At 38.0% G+C, this 17,071-nt stretch overlaps 1 protein-coding gene across 2 annotated transcripts in view; it reads left to right on the forward strand.

The window, feature by feature from the left end:
• ASCC3 (activating signal cointegrator 1 complex subunit 3) overlaps positions 1–17,071 on the forward strand; it is a 246,412-nt gene that overhangs the window by 207,388 nt on the left and 21,953 nt on the right. For both annotated transcript variants that reach the window (XM_072998402.2, XM_072998405.2), the window contains exon 37: positions 15,093–15,317. In XM_072998402.2, the coding sequence (XP_072854503.2) occupies positions 15,093–15,317 (225 nt within the window). The remainder of the gene's footprint in view (positions 1–15,092; positions 15,318–17,071) is intronic.

The following is a 17,071-nucleotide window of genomic DNA, read 5'->3' on the forward strand; positions in this document are numbered from 1 at the left end:
CTTAAAATCCCTTCTTTCGCATTAGCTTGCATGTTAAAAGCCAGTCTGAAAAGAAAAGTCTTCATTATCCATCAGAAATACTTCAGGAAAGGACCAGCCTTGTATCCTGTGTGAGAGAGTTCTACAACCTTAGACCAGCCGCAGGGAAAAAACCCTCTTGTCTTTCCTCACCAAGCATGCACAGTAAATTTCTGGGACCAAAAGAACAGCCTCTGCCAAGATCTTCAAACCCAGTGAGGCTGATAGGAAGAGATAAAGACCCTCAAATGTTGATACTTTATTTACCCTTAATAGAAAATAATATAGCCTCAGACATATTTATGTAGACAGTTTCCTTATTCTTCTCTGAGTGTTTACTCCAATATAAGTATGCTTAGGATTATCCTTTTGGCAAAACTAAAATTTGGTGTGGTTTAGACGTTGGCAACTTAATTTGTGTGTTGTACTCTGCTTCTGGTCCTATGCCCAGAATGCAAGCATAGTGTCCTGTCCATTCCATGATCTGGAAGATGGCTCTCGGCCTTTATCTAATATATTGTGCCAGAGAAGTGCAATTGTGAATAGTATGGTAGTATAGGAAATATATTACAGTTGCAATCTGTAACCGTTCAGATGAAGATATGCTTTATTGGTCAATAGAATTTGCTTCTGAGAAGACATGTTTGCACAGTAAGTCTCCTAATTCTCTGTTAAAATGTTACTTTAATTTTTTTTAAGCTATTGAGCTCTAGAAGATTTTATTTGTGAATATTGTGTGAGCTATAAGAATGCATGCTTGCCTTCTCTTGCTTTGCACAGAGCAGATGGATGCTTGACTGCCTGCTAATCCACAGCTGGAATGGTTTCAGCATTTTCCACGTTGCTGGGTTAGAGTGGCTTTTCTAGTGGACTGAGAGGGCAGCAAGAGAGGGATATCATTATTCAACAGTATCCCAGTGGGATCGCTGCCAGCAGAGATTAATTTTTTCTCTTATGCTTGTAAAACAAGCTCAGGTGGAGTCTCTAATCCTCAGGGCACGGGTGGCAGATCAAGGAAGATGCTACAAAGCTAGTTAATTTTCAGATTCTAGGGGAAACAGAAGCTCTGTTAGATGTATAAATACATGATTGCAAATTTAAGTAGCTCAAATCCAAATGGGATCTTCCCAGACATCTGGTACTGAAAATCTCATTCATCTTTGTTGTTTTAATATAAGTTTTTGCAAGTTTGAATCACAGCAAAAGTTGCTCTCCTTAGTTATCTTTGTCTATCATTCTTGGCAGGCCATATTTAGCTATTTTTTCCAAGTGGTAAATAGGAATGTAAGCTGAGCAGAAATGTAGCACTTAACAGGTATTTTCACATATAAATAACATGAGTCCTGCTACAAAATTTCCACTTCCGCTCCAAATAAAGATATCCTTTCTCCCCTTGGACATGAGTTAATACCATTCATTTAGAAACTGTGGCTCAGCAGAAACATATACTGTACTCCTAACAGCTCAAACAAACACCTACATCAGGTTAATTAAACATTTAGAGATTTCTTCTCTACTTAAAGGGAATTATATTTTCCTTAAAAGGTTAACCTAGTGTTTTGACAAATACTCACTGCCAATATTTTCCATTTACAATTAAGCAATAAGTTGGTTTAGGCTCCCCAGAACAGTGGGCAAAGCTATTGGCTGTTTTAAACTGGTATGGTTTTGTAAATAAAATAAATTTTAAAAAATCAGTTCTGACCCAGAGGAGTAGGAATCAACTGAACCTGGAAATCCACTCATAAAACTGTGGAGATGAGAGACCCAAGTCCCATCATTGAGCCAGTCTGTGGCAGTCTGGAGCCAAGGACTCTTGAGGTGGGACTCCTCAAGACAGTGCATCCTAAATTAGACTTGTCTGAGGAAACCATGTCCCTTTAAATGAAAACATGTTTCATGCTCTCTAGTGCCTGCACATAACATAGAACTGGCTAAATTGCAATGGATTGCAAAGCTTCAGGGCTAAGAAATTGAAACAAGATAGTGTTGCATTGGTTTAATGGCAACTCCTATAACCTCTTTGAGTTTTGAGTCACGCAGATGACATTTCCAACCTCTGCCTAGGATTAAAGTTTCCATTTTTGAGACTTTATTGGAGGACTGTAACTGCCGGGAACTACAAAGGGTCTGTCAGTTGAAGACAGAACAAAACTGCTACCCAGCTGGCTAAGCTACTGTCAGGAATTTTTTTATACTACAGGTCTTCCTGCTTGAGGTCAGGGATGGCTGAAATCTGCTTGAAGAGTATTATCTTCAGTTGAGACTAGCATGGATGAAGCTCATACAGTAAGGGTTTGTCATCTTTTGAAGCTTTTTAGATTCTACCAAAGTATTGAGTTGTATTCTCTCCATCTCACTGAAGATAAAGGGCTGGTTTCCATGAGATTTGTGCTATTAGTTCAAGCCCAAAACAAAAGGTTAATTGATTTGGGGTGGGAGGAAGCTGCTAAACAAATCTATTGATACAGTTTTATTACTGCCATCAGCTCATACAAACTGCCAAAATAGTCTCTTGATCTTAAAAACATGGAGAGCTATCCTTACGGAACTATCTTTAGTTGAACTTTTTCTCATAACAATTAGGTGCAAGACATAAAACCCAGATTCTTCTTAAGTGTCTCTTAACATTTGGTAAATACAGTAAAACTGGTTATTCAGAATGAAATATAGATAGAGGTTCCAACAGTCTTTTCCATCCCTAGATCAGTGGTTTCCTGCTCAGATTTGAATATTCCACAAGAAGGCATGACTCACTGAAAAATATAAGTTGAAGACTGTAGGAGAAGAGTCAGTCATGGAATGAATTGACCCAGTAAGCAAGGCCACAAGCTTTAGTTTGTAAGACCTGCAGAAGGTAGTCACCATAAATCACAAGCAGTTTGACTGCACATAACTGAGTGGATAGGCTCACTAAGCTGGGGCATCTTGCTGCAAAGCTGGGGATTGAGTGTTCAACTCTCCACTGTGCTTTGTAGAAGAAGAACCACCCTATGTGGTCTTGGGCAAGTGAAGGAAATCATTTACCACTTATGTGCCACTTTATGTAGAAAACCTTGAAGCAGGCAAGTTGAAATGGTCTTAATTGCATGTAATTATTAATTTAAACAACTCATACATAAGGAGGAAGACTACATTGTGTGAGGGAATTCCATTGCAATGGGATTTTGGGGCTGCCCTGGCTCTTTCTCTCATGTCAGGAACCTCCAGGAAAGTTCTAAATGTCTTGTTTCTTCTTTCCCTTCTTTCTTTTTGACCCTAGCATCTGGTACTCAAACCTACGCTACGTCTAAACAGAGATACAACTTAGCAAATATGGATAATAATAGTAATTGTCATATCAACATGAGTCATCTTACTTTGATACTTATCCACGAACTTTCCTCCAGATGTTTACATCTTTTAATTGGTGTTACCAAAAGGAGAGGGAGTTTGAAAATGTTGGACTTAGAACCTCCTAGAATTAAGTTAGTACAAGATATTAAGCAGAGCCTTAAGACTGGCCTATACTTGGGCTAGTTGGCTGAATAGCTCAATGAATTACATATATCTGGCCATGGAGCCAGAGGTTGAGAGTTCAGTTCTCCACTGTGCCTCCCAGGAGAAGAGCCAGCAGTGTAGCCTTTTCTGAGTAATCTATACCTAGAAAATCCTGGAAATCATCACCATAAGTCAGAATTGACTTGATGCATACCATCATTATTATAATTAGATTGAGCAACTACTGGACTGTTTTGGTCATCATACTATATAGCTTTACCTGTTCTGATATTGTCATTTTTATATCCAACACTGGGAAATATTAGTAGCAGTTGCACAGTTGAAGGTAGAACAAATACAATAGTTCATAATCAAACCTTGTAAAATACATAGGTTACACATTGCCCAGTGCAAAGGTTCTACTGTTTGTAGAAGATATTTATTCATTCTTCTGAAAGCATCATATCTAGTACTTTGGTTCCAGTTTGTGTAACAAGTGCTGCAAGCCAAAATGGAATACTGGATTTGTCACTTGCATGAGTGAAAATTAAGTTTCCACAAGCAATTTTGTTGTGCCCCACTATAGTAGAGTGCCCCACTATAGTATAGTATAGTAAATCTTGACTTATACATTTTCTAAGTAAAAGTAAATAAATAAATGACTTGCACTAATACTACTGCAGAATCTTGCATTTGATTCAGAATATTAATAGACGCAGCAGAGTTTTGTAGGACAATTGAAGAAACTTGAATGGATTTTTAACATTTTCAAATAACTTAGTTATATGAGAAGACTCAGTAGTGTTTTGGAGAAAAGTTTTTCAAAAACTTTTATCAGAAGATTCTTTTAAAAAAAACCTACCATGAATTAGTTGTACAGGGTTTGCTCCCGTACAAATTATTCACAGTATATTCTAAAACATTTTACATGTATCGCCTCCTATTTAGTGATACTTCATTTTATCACTGAAATATTTTTAAATAAATAAAACGCTGCATTCCAATTATCAGTTTCCTCGACTTCTCCTTTCACCGACCTTCCCATCAAAGCTGGCTTCTACTGCATTTGTACTATGTGGTAGTTTTGCTATGCTGTAGTGTTCACTGCACCAAGGCAATTTAAGTTTACACCCCAGAAGAATTCTGAACTTTTGATCAGTCTGCCTTACTTTTAGCTGCATCTGACCTTCAGTACTCTTTCACACTGGGAAAGGTCATTTGAATTCCTGATCCCTTGCTAATTGCAAATGCTATCCACAGTTTGCAGTGTGCACAGTTAGGCAGACTAAAGTTAAAAACAAAACAAACATTTTGGGTTTTGAAATAGCTGTGAGTTGTTTTCTTATGCACAAGTGCACCTCTCAAGAGTGTTCTCCCTTTTAAACATGTTAATGAAGTCATGATGTCTTTTAAAAAGTATATTTGACTTGCTAAACCAGCCTTTGCCTGCCTTGGTGCCCGGCCAGGTGTTCTGAGCTACAGCTCCTGTTAGTCTTTGCAGCACAGCCATTGACAGAGTTTATAGCCCAAAGCACCTGAAGAGCTCCATGTTGGGGTAGGTAAATATCTGAAGGATTTCTTTTCAGTAACCTAACATGCAACTTTAAAATTGCGCTGGAAAAGCAGGCTGATTGAGGAACAGCGAGAGGAAAGCAAAAGAGCATGTATGAGAGAAAAACAGGATCTCTCCATTTTTGCCACTTCCATCAGACTTGACAGTTTTGGCTAGCATACGATGATAGTTTCATATGGTTACTTTTGACTTTTCCCAGTTAACTGCCTTCGTTTGTTTGTTTGTTATTTGCTGTTCAAGGGAAGAGCCTGCGACTTCCCCTTCTTGTTTCTTTCTCCACATAGAAAGTGACTTCCCATGTATAAGCAGGAATGTCTTTTCTGTAGATGCATCACTGTCCACATGGATAAGGGAAGGGCAGGACTTGGTATTTCTCTCTAAGTGCACTGATTCTGTTTGCGAAAGTAATGCTTGAATGGGGCTAAGAGTCACAGATACAGCAGGTAACAGATAAGCAATGAATACCACATCCTGTTTGCCCTTTAATGTTGGTTGGAGAGGTGAAGTAGCAGAAGGCCTCTTATTAAAACAGTGCCAGCTGTTCTGTAAATTAGTGGGGAGGATATTTCACACCTTTATATACTTTGCATTGTATCTCATCTACACTGAATCATATATTTAGGCTGACTTTTTTAAATGTTCAAGAGGGTTGTCACCTCTCCTTCCTTGTAAAAGTTCGCTGTAACATCTCTACTCTTGAGTGGAGCGTCATGCTGTCATTCCTGAGGAGAGGATTCAGATTTAAATACCAACCCAGTGTAACATTCTGGGTAGTCAATTCATTGTAACTCCCAGGCTCTTCCTTCTCATGGGAACATAATAAATGAATTGTTCTGCATTCATTTAATTGTATTACTTTCCTTGACATTCTGTATGTTACTGGAAATATTGAAGGTTTAAAACAGGAGACCTGCAAAATACTGCTTACAAAGAAAGCATTACTATGTCCCTGCTATGCTTGGAAGAAAGAGCTGGATAGAGAGTATTCCCATGAAAGTAATGCCTGATCAGGCACGCAAATGACTTTGACTGATCATACACAGAAAAAATTCAGTTACCCTGAAGGTATGAGCAGCCACTGTCTTATGTATTCAAATCAGGAGAAAGCACATGACATTCACATTTGTCCCTCCAAATCTTTACAAATACATGGCACATGCACATTCGCCCTCCATTGGGGGCATTCCTCAGTGTACTTAAGTATCTGCCAGAGCAAACAAAAATTCATTTATATGTTTCTAAAAATTCTAAAACAGTGTAACCTATAAAGCAAGGCTAGAAAGCAAATCCCTTTTATGGACTAGAAATAAATTTCTATTAATAGAAAGTTCTTAAGAGGAATAACTAATACAGAGCTAATTTTAACTCTTAGGCACCACTATAAGAAACATGTTCTTATGTTTGATTTGCTTGTTGCTTATAAATCTGGGTTTGACTTAATCTCATCTGTTTGCCTCTACACAAATATATGTCCTTGTAAATCAAGCTCTCATTCAATATGCTGTGCATAAATTGTACTTACTGGTTAGTAGTATGTATTCTTTTTAAACTGGGAGTTTGCATCAGATGTTTAAATTATGTTTAAGAGCCTTGATGGTAATTTTGGAAAGAGCAAGATGACAAATATATGCTGTTGCTTTTCAATCCTGTTAAGTTATATAGCAAAATGATTATATAAAAGCAGATGAAGCACTTACCTTGCTAGCTCTTCTGTCCTGCTTGAAAGGTTGTTCTGATATGAAAATCTGGTGGTCTAAATTTTATTGCTTTTCCCTGAATTCCACCTGCATTCCTATCCTACCTTTTGTTCATGTCAGTTTGTGAGACATCCATTTTTTTTCCAGCAACAATTATTGTGTGGATATGGCCAAAATCATCTTACCTAGGTGTGCAAACAGCATAACTTTGGGGGGGTGAATTGCCCAAAGTGAAAATATCACTATAGAATTTATCAGTTGCACTCAACTCACTGTGCAGCAGGTGACATCTACAGTGATTTCTTCACATGAGGCAGTTCACCTGCAAAAGTTACACCATTTACATTACACCAGTGTAACTAGATAAGAAGATTTTGGTCAATAATTTGTGTACTGTATTTGTAGAGATCTACATATGAACACTGCTGAATATTTACAATCTTAATGAATATGTACTAGTGGTTTTCAGATATTGAGTTTTTTGGAGCAAAAATTAATGTAAGACCCTGCCTTATTTCTGGAAAAACATGGTATTTTTTTCTAAATGCTTAGTCATAGGAACTCCCTTGTAGTAACAGAAATGTGGTCAATTCAAACATTCCTGCTGAATGTATACTTAGTGTGGTGGTTACCCTCGTGGCCCCTGTTTGTCTCACTAAACACAGAGCTCTCAAAGGCAAACCGAAACACCTCTTGACACGCTGCCACCAGTTGATTTCCTTATCTACTTTACTTAGAAAAGATGAAGGTCCATTCAGTACTGACTTTTTAATAGAACAGGTTTATTAATTACATTTAGTTTCTGGAACGATTCATAAGCACATTCTTCAGGTTTCATCTAGCTTCAGTATTAACCTTCTATAGTAATTATCACAGTTTTCACTCAGACTAATCACTCCTCAGACCCCAAACTATCCTTCTCTCTCTCTGATTCCTAACACAGACTGAACTCATACTCCTGACTGACTTGACTCTCAGGCTCCACCTTTTAACATCTCTTTCGGCCACACCTCTTAACCACATTAGCATATAACTCATGAATAATAAATAACATATTGCATAACAAGGTTGAATGCTACACTTAGTATCCCCCAATTCTTCTTCTAGCCCTTTAGAGTGAAAGAGCCCTACTTTACAAAGAAGCATATTGTCCTAAGGCTAATCCAGTTCAATCAAATATCTCAATAATTCTCCATACATTACAAAAGGTAAGAAGCCATACATTGCTAGACCCTTTTCTCCTCAAGAGTATACTCTTAATATCCTTGGAGGAATTTTGTTTTATACATGATAATAACTTGCTAGCTCAGTGAGTTAGGTATATGGATGTAGACTCAGAGGTTGGGAGTTCGGTTCTCCACTATGCCTCTTCAGAAAAGAGCCAGACTGTGCAGCCTTTGACAAGCTGCATGGTCCCAGGACACCCCAGAAGAAGGGACTGACAAACCACTTCTGACTCTGTACCTTAAAAATCCTGAGAAGGATCACCATAAGTTGCAATCCATTTCATGGCATAGAGCCTAATTCAGTGCTTTCTTCTCGCACTGGCACATGATTCTCCTGGAATATTTTTTTCAAAATTTTATCACTGAGTTTATTTACAACATCATGCACGATTATAGCAAAGCTACCAAAAGAGTAATCATATGGAATCTATAGTGCAGTAACATATATCTGTGAAACTGTGGAATTCTGTACAAGGGTATTTATCAAATTTTGTTTACCCATCACATTCTTGAAGGAAAGCAAATAAGCATCTATTATGAATTAGGTACATTTGGAACCTTAAACATCATTGATAGCAATATTCTACTTTAATGAAAAACATTTGATAGTACACTCCTTTCATGTGCTCCTAGGCTGGTTTTTGCATGAACAATTTTGCTGCAGACCCAAATACATCTGTTGGAAGTGCCAATCTCAAATTATAGTCTGACTCTCTGAGTGAAAGCTTTAAGTTTGCATTTTTCTTTTGATAAAGAAGATACTTGCACATTTAGGTTTTGGGAAAAACTTCCAGGAATGTGTGAGGGTAATTTTTTTATTTTTTTATTTTTGGGGGGTAAGACCTTCTGTGTTACAGATTAATCAGCTTGGTCTAAGAGGTCTAGAACTCATTAACCTTAAAGGTTTTTCTGGTTCTCATGACTGAACTTAAGTTTTAACATAAACAAGGTTTTCTTTTCTCACCTGCATCAGTCATGTTATCCCACATCTCTTATTCAATGTATATTTGCTTAGAAGTTTTACTGAATTCACTGCAGAAGATTACTGTGTTATACTTGTTAGGGATCATGTATTCTGTAGGCTTTATACTCAAGCAAGTGTTCCTAAGACAGCAACCTTAGTCTGCTATTAAATGCTGCATTATCTAAATCTAATGCTAATATTTAGAAGCTAGTGTGGAATATAAGTCTGCATTAGGTGATTCATTTTTTTTTTGGCAGTAATTTTCTACTTGAAAAGTCCACATGTGAACTTTTGTTAAAATGAATAAGAGCATATAGGGAATACTAATCATTTAAGACAATTTCACAATGCCTTCTTTCCAAGTTGTCTTCTTGATGAGTGCATAAGGCATTTGATCTGTTTCTTTTGTAAACTATTAGGAGAGATTGTCCAGAATTTCAGGGTTCAGTGTCACTAGTATGCAAATGACACCCAACTCTATCTCTCCCTGCCATCCAAATCTGAGGAAGCTGTTTCAACTCTAGATCCATGTCTGGTGTCAGTAACGGACTAGATATGAGTAAATAAACTGAAATTTAATCCAGACAAGACAGAGGTGCTCTTGGTCAGATCAAGGAATAGGGATGCAGCCCGTGCTGGATGGGGTTACACTTCCTCTGAGAACATAGGTGCATAACTTGGATGTGTTCCTTGATTCATCTCTGAGCCTGGATGCTGGGGTTTTGACAGTGGCCAGGACTGCCTCTGCATAGTTAAAACTAGTGTGCCAGCTATGCCTGTTCCTGGAGAGTCCTGATCTAACTGATCTAACTGATCTAACTGTCCTGAAATCCTTTAATGAGACCAATTTTGAGCTACAACCTTGCAAATCCAACATACAGGCTTTACACCCATGCCTTCAGATAAAACACATAAGCAAGCATACTCTGTTCAAATTATTTAATTATTTAAAATATTTTTATCGTGATTTTATCCTTTAAAAGGACGCAAGGCAGCTTACACCACTAAAAACATTTAAAATTTAAAACCAGTAATTATACAGATATTAAAAGAATCAAACAAATGTCATACTAAAAATGGTAAACAAAATCAACACCAAAAACAGATGTAAAGCAAAAGGCACAACACTCCATTAAAAAAACCCTCCCAGATAGCTGACCACTAAAGGAAAGCATGTCTGAAAAGAAAGGTCTTTGTCTGCTTGTGGCAGGACATCAAAGATGGGACAGACTATCTTCCCGTGGGAGGGAATTCCAGAGTCTGGGTGCAGCACAGAGAAGATCCTCTCCTGTGTCCCCACCAAATACACTTGTGAATGTGGCAGGGAAAGATAAAGGGAGATACATCCCTTGAAACAGCTTGGGCCCAAGCTGTTTAGGGCTTTATAAATTAAAACCAGCACTTTGAATTGTGCCCAGAAACAGATCAGCAGCCAGTGGAGCTGCTGTAACAAGGGGATATATGATACCTGTGACCAACTCCAGTTAAATATCTGGCTGCAACTTTTTGGATTCTTTGGAGTTTCTGAACACTTTCCAATGGCAGCTCCATGAAGAGTGTGTTACAGTAATTCAGCTGGGATGTAACAAATACATGTTTCACCAGTCCTTTAATTGTATTATTTACCAGCTTCAGTGTGATTATCTGTCAGTAATTGTACAAATATTTTGAACAGCTAGATGTCAGTGACATTTGGGAAAAAACTAGTGTTTTCGGGACTATTAATTAAAGTTTTGATGGATAGAAGAAAGGTTGCTACTGATCTAAAAATTTGGATTGATCATTAAGGAAGTGAGGGAAAGTACAGAGACTGTAAAACAAAATGTTAAGACTGTAAAACTAGAATGTTAGAAGCCAAACGTCATGTGTCCATTGCTATCCTTATTGAGATCCTCCTTTGCATGTTCAGTGTGACTTTCTCAGTCTGTGAGCCATACTTTAAATTTTTTTGTTTGCTTTAATCTAACTAGGCTTGTTTAATTACTGGATAAATAGGTGGATGATGATTATGATGATTACATGCAACATTTTGATTCTGACATTTATTGACCCCTTCCAGAATTCCCTAGATAGAGATATTCTTACTATTCCCTTCTTCTTGGGCTGCGCAGCTTGCCCTAGGTGCTACACAGGCTGGCACTTCTCCCAAGAAGTGCCATTGGGAACTGAACCTGTGACCTCTGGCTCAGCAACCAGCCAACAAACTGATGAGTAGAAATATTCTGTGGTTGCCAGCAGGCAACAGATAGAACTTTTGAAATGCCTTGGAATGACCTGAAAATGTTTGTACTATGGCTACTGATAACTGCAAAGTAGTTCCTGTTCATCACCACCTGCCAGCAAGTCATCTCAGGTTCCACAGTGGATAGAAATGTAGGAATGGGTGAGAAAACACATGAAAAAGAGCACAAAAACATGTGTGCCACTAGAAAAATCTGCATAGAAATGCTTTATTCCCTCCCCACCCGCCCCTGCAAAAAAAACAACAACCCACACTCGCAGATACATATATTTGGAAAAAGTGGGTATGAAGCAGTGTATTATGAAAAATGCATATGAAAGTGGGTATGAAGCAGTGTATTATGAAAAATGCATATGAACATGCACCAGAATATGAAGGGGGGGGGGAGAGACTTGAGCAAAGGCGAGCCTGACAGATTCGCTCATCTCTAGGAAGGTAGAAAGTAAACAGTTGTTAACACACGTTAGCAAGTTAAAAATGCAGCATGGCAATTAGAACGCAGAGAGGTTCTTGTTTGTTTCTTCTGGCCATACAATATTACCAAGTATCACCTTGATCCAGCAAGTCATTTGAGAACCTGTAGAAAGCAGTGATGGATTGTGTGGCCTGTGTGCTACAGAGAGTTGTTGTGTGACTAGTAACCCTAAAACAGGATTCCATTCACTCTCTCACAGAAGGAAACAGAGACAGGGCAACTCGGACTGTGCTGTTTACCTTTCTTCAGCTACTTAGCTTTTCTGCTATAGCGTTTCCTTCTGACTGAATGACGAAATTGTAGGGGAATTTTGAGAAAACACATCCAAGTAACTTGGTTTGCCACCTCATATATTAATAAATTAGCTTTGGGAATCAGGTGTTTTTAAGTCTCAGACACATTACAGTCCTTTTTACTAGTTCTTTGCATTAGTGAAGGAGCAGTACATTGAAACAAAGCAGTAACTCGGAGAGTGAAGACACATGTGCACTGATAGCTCCCCAAAATGGAAGTGTAATGCAGTCATTTATGAAATTGTGCAGTGGTGTTATTCAGTTTATTTTGGGAATAAATGCAATAGCAAAACAAAGAATATACTGCAAAATATTTTTGTACGTGTACTGGCCCTATGGACTCCACGGCATTTGCAGTGCAGAGTGGGATTCATACTGAAAAGGGAAACAAAAATGGAAAATATTGAGTGAACAGTAGGGCCTATTTGATTTGATTATGAAGGATGTTTCTTTATTCTGTCTGTCTTTGTGCAATCTGAAAACAGTAGCAGGGGGTTACAAGCAGAGTTCATCATAGGGATGTCAATCACTGTCATTTAACATTTGCAATGGAAGATGTCTTTATTCAAGGACAGCTGGGCAAATCAGAAGCACAGATTTGCAGTTAGTAGTCTGTCCTGCCTACACTAAACAAACAGGGACAGGGCAGACAGACCAGCCTCTCACATAAAAATATAATGGGCTCTGCTGACCTTAGTGCCCTCCATTCAGCTTCATTCCCAGCTGCATAAAAGCTCCAGTGCCCATTCTCAATTTCCTTTAATTACTTACATGATGCAGATAAGAAAATGAACTTCACTTACAATCATCCATGACACACAGGAAATGAAGTAGGCAAGCTGTTTGAAACAAGAGGAGTATTTTGGAAGTAAATAAAACAGGTTCTGTTGCAGGGGGAGGGTTGAAAGGGGAGAGAAAGTACTGCTGTTTTCTTTTTCTGAAATACCAGCTACGTTGCAGCTACTCAGTTGACCTGACCCTTTCTCCAGCCCCCAGCCTGTCTGCTCCTTGTAGCTGCTTTTATTGGGTAGAAGAAGAAAAATCTTTTTGGTAAATATTCCTTAAAACATCTTTAAAAGGATGTGAGTTAAATAAGAGTGAGGCAAACATGCAGAATTCTATAGGGCTTAAAATGGTGATGACCTTTCAGTTCAGAATATAAATGACCAGTTTTCACAAGAGATCTGGCAGAGGCATCAAAGATTAGTTTGCAGTTGTGTTCAATCGTTCTTATTTAAAAGCTCTCACAGAGACACTGTGCAAACTGCATGAAATTTTTTACTAGCATAAAAGCTGTTTTTACTAAATTGTTCAAAAATTATCATTCTCATAGCTTTTGACAGTAGTGTTGCTAAGATACCTGTTTGATCTATAATTAGAAGGTTCTAAATATAGGCAGAATGAGTGCAGTAAATAAAAGATAAATAAAACCTTTAGCCCTTATTTACAACATCTAGTTGCCAAAATAATTAAAACAGCACACATATATTAACATTTAATTGGTAGAGATTTGTGAAAAACATAGCCAAGTGTGCAGTTCAGGAAAGTGTGCAAAACCTGTCTATATGAATTAATGTGCCCCAATCAAAAAGAACATTCCACTTTGGAAATGCAACATTAAGATTTCCAGAAGTCTCACTTGAACCTGCTGCTTGAAGGTTCACTGTAGTGACAACTATAAATATAAAAAATAAACTTTATATGCTGACATTCACCTGTTACATGAGCATAGCCACAGAGGCAGTTGGGATGTACATGACCCAATACTGGATGTATCATCATACCCTTGTCTACATAATTTTTTGTTTAGTCGTTAAGTCAAGTCCGGCTCTTCGTGACCTGATGGACCAGGCCCTCCTGTCTTCCACTGCCTCTGGAGTTTGGTCAAAGTCTATATCATAGACCTTTGCAATCCAATCAGGGGTTTGTAACTATGTTCTGCTGAACATGCTTCCAGATTCCCTATTTATATCTTCTTCAGTGTACAGAGATCTTTAATGCAACTGGCGTGGAGAGTGATTGTAGGTAGGGTATTTGAGTTTGCAGATTTCCCCATCCCAGTATTATTTGTAATCATAGTGCAGGCAGACGCTTACATACTAGCAACACAACACAGTGTTCCATGAGCATTGCTATGCTTTTGAGTCCTGTTACACTTCAGTAATTTCTGTGGGAAAATAATGGACCTGTGAACACAAAAGGTCCACTTGGCAAGATTTCTTAAGCCAGGAACAGTTCCAGCAGTGATAAGCATAACTAGGTGCTTCTGTCTGAGAAGGTTGCAGAACATAAAGGCTAAACATTGGGACTTCCCAGACAGCAACACAGCCATCAATGAAGCCATGAAAGTAACACTGTAAATTTTTGCCAATATACAAAAATGATCTAGAGAATATGTATCATTTCTTGAAAGTCAAGAATACAAAATTATTTTTAATGTCATTTGGTAATTTGTAGGTGTTGGTACCTGTTTGGAAGCTGCTTGCCAATAAGTACATAGTTAAGACAATTAAAAGATACAATAATAAGCTTTAGAGAATAATCAGGATTTCTTTTCTATGATAGAAAATCATCAATACACTTTACAAACCTGATAAAGCTATTCGATCAGGCTGGTGTTGTGAAATGTCTATTGTGTTGTTCTATATAAAAGTCTTTTATGAACTACTAAACCTTTTATTGAATTTATGCAGTGAAGAAGAGCAAATAACCCTAATCTCAGTGTACATGCCATATTCAAATAGACTTTCGATGGCATTTAGAGTGGCATTTTATTGTGGCAGTGCCTGAATATGCTATTTTGAATGCCTAGTTTATTGCTAATGAAGAACAGAAAACATATTTTGCGAGAAACTTTGAATGAAGACATAATTTGTCGTGGTTCTCATCTGCCTACGGGAGAAGAGTTTTAGGGACACTAATGGGGCCTTCTGCTCAGTATTTGCTTTATGCTTAATCTCTTGCAGCACATCAAATGCTAACTTGGACAACCCTCTACCCCTAATAAATGTCTTATTGGCTGAGTGCAGTGGCTGTGATGAGGGAAAGGGTGCAAAAAGAAAATCTTCATAAGCAAGCTCTAGCCATTCTGCTTTTTGCAATAAAATGTCTTTTTTCTTTTGAGGATGCTGAAGAGTATGCAGACCTCCCAGTGCGACACAATGAAGATCAAATGAACAGTGAGCTGGCGAAACTCGTCCCCGTTGAAGTGAATCCTCATTCTTTTGACAGTTCACATACAAAAACCCATCTTCTGTTGCAAGCCCACTTTGAACGTGCTGTGCTACCATGTCCCGATTATGTCACTGATACTAAGACGGTGTTGGACCAATCCATTAGAATATGTCAGGTATGTTTTTCATATTCAGTTATCTGGTTTGGCAGTGTACCCTGAAATGTGCCTCAGCTGTTCTGGCAACAATAGCAGCATAGCCCTTTTTTGTATGCTATTTCCTACATTCAATGAGCTCCCAGCTAGAGTGAACCCACTAACTCATGGTAACTAAGTTGCAATTAACTGTTGGATTTATGTCCCACTGATTCACTATAGTTATTTTGCATTTTTTTAAAATAGCAGAGTGACCGTAAAAATGCAATAATGCAACATTGCATATATTGCAACATAGTGCAATATAACATTGCAATAAAACTGTAACAATAAAGAGAATTAGATGATAGTATATTATGATTCAGCCAGTATAAGATTTCAGTAGTTTGGGTTTTGTAACTTACACTTGTAATGTAGTACAGTACAGGCTGCTCTGCCACTTCATTCTGGTTTATGTGTAAACCAGGCCCACACTGGGGATTCAGAAAATGAGAACTCCTTTAAAGAACTAGAGGAAGGTATTAGATTTCTGTTCACTTGATTAAAATTCTTGGACTGGTGACAATTCTGTTGATGTTTGTGTAGAGTTTGCATAATTGCCACAGGTAGATAACGAGATGCTGGTGCAGATCGTGGCTGCACAGTGAGGCTCATGAGCTCACATCTGAGACATGCACAGCAACTTAACAGTTAGCCACAATTATCTGTGACAGTTTTCATAAACCTTACAGAAATACCAGTAGATTTTGGCACATGCATTTAAAACTAAGTAATTGTACATCATAATGTACAACCAGTTCAATACATGTTTCCCAGTTATTGTCTTGGATACCAAAGTAATATTTTTTTAAATGGCTACTATGTTGAAAATAATGCTGAGTTTTCTATTGCTGTTGGAAGAGAACACAAGTTCTGGTCAAAACAGTTGAACATCTGTTTGGTACTAGTTCAATAGAATACTCAAAAATCCATAAACATTAGCTCCAGTTATTTTAGGGTAGCACACTTATAGGGTAGTGCAAGTGAATCCCATTTTGTCTCAGTTTCTTACATAGCTGTTATTGTGCAGAAGAGCAAATGAACATTCAACATGGCAATTCTAAAAATCAGGGCAGCCCAAACCAAAATGCATACCTTTGAAACCAAACTTGGCACAGACGTAGCAGACAGCCTGCTCTTGCTCTGTGCCAATTTTAGGAATGTTTCAGCAAAAGGCTTTCGAGTTAGGTGTGTAAAACTGATTTACCCTCCCTCATGCTGAAACAAGTGATCCTAAATGTCCCCAGGTTTAAAATAGCTCATACAAATTGAAAAGATCAGTCTTGCTTATCTTGAAGGAGAATAGTTGGTCTCACTTGCCTTTTTTTTAAGAATCTAGGCTGCAGGGACTGAAATACTGATCTTCAAAAAAAGGTCTTTTAAAAAGGAAAAACAACCACTTTGTTATAAGTCTGAGAATGTGTGAAACAGGCTTACCAGCAAGAGCAGTTGTACTCACTACCATTCACAAAGTGACACCAAACAAGGGAAAATCCCAGAAGCTGATTCCCTTTTCCATCATTTAACCACTTCCCACCCAAAAACAAAGCAATTGTCAGAGCTGTTTTTCAACAAGTGTGAATGACAATGAGCACAAGAGGGTATCTGCAGACCATCTTGACTTATGTCATCTGTGTCGTCAACTTTCAAGCCACTTTCTGCTATGTAACCCTTGACATCCCCTTTCCTACTGGCAGTATGGACACAATATTGTGCAGCAGTATCGGGCGATTTCC

The sequence above is a fragment of the Pogona vitticeps genome, chromosome 1, assembly GCF_051106095.1.
Source record: "Pogona vitticeps strain Pit_001003342236 chromosome 1, PviZW2.1, whole genome shotgun sequence".
NCBI lineage: Eukaryota > Metazoa > Chordata > Lepidosauria > Squamata > Agamidae > Pogona > Pogona vitticeps.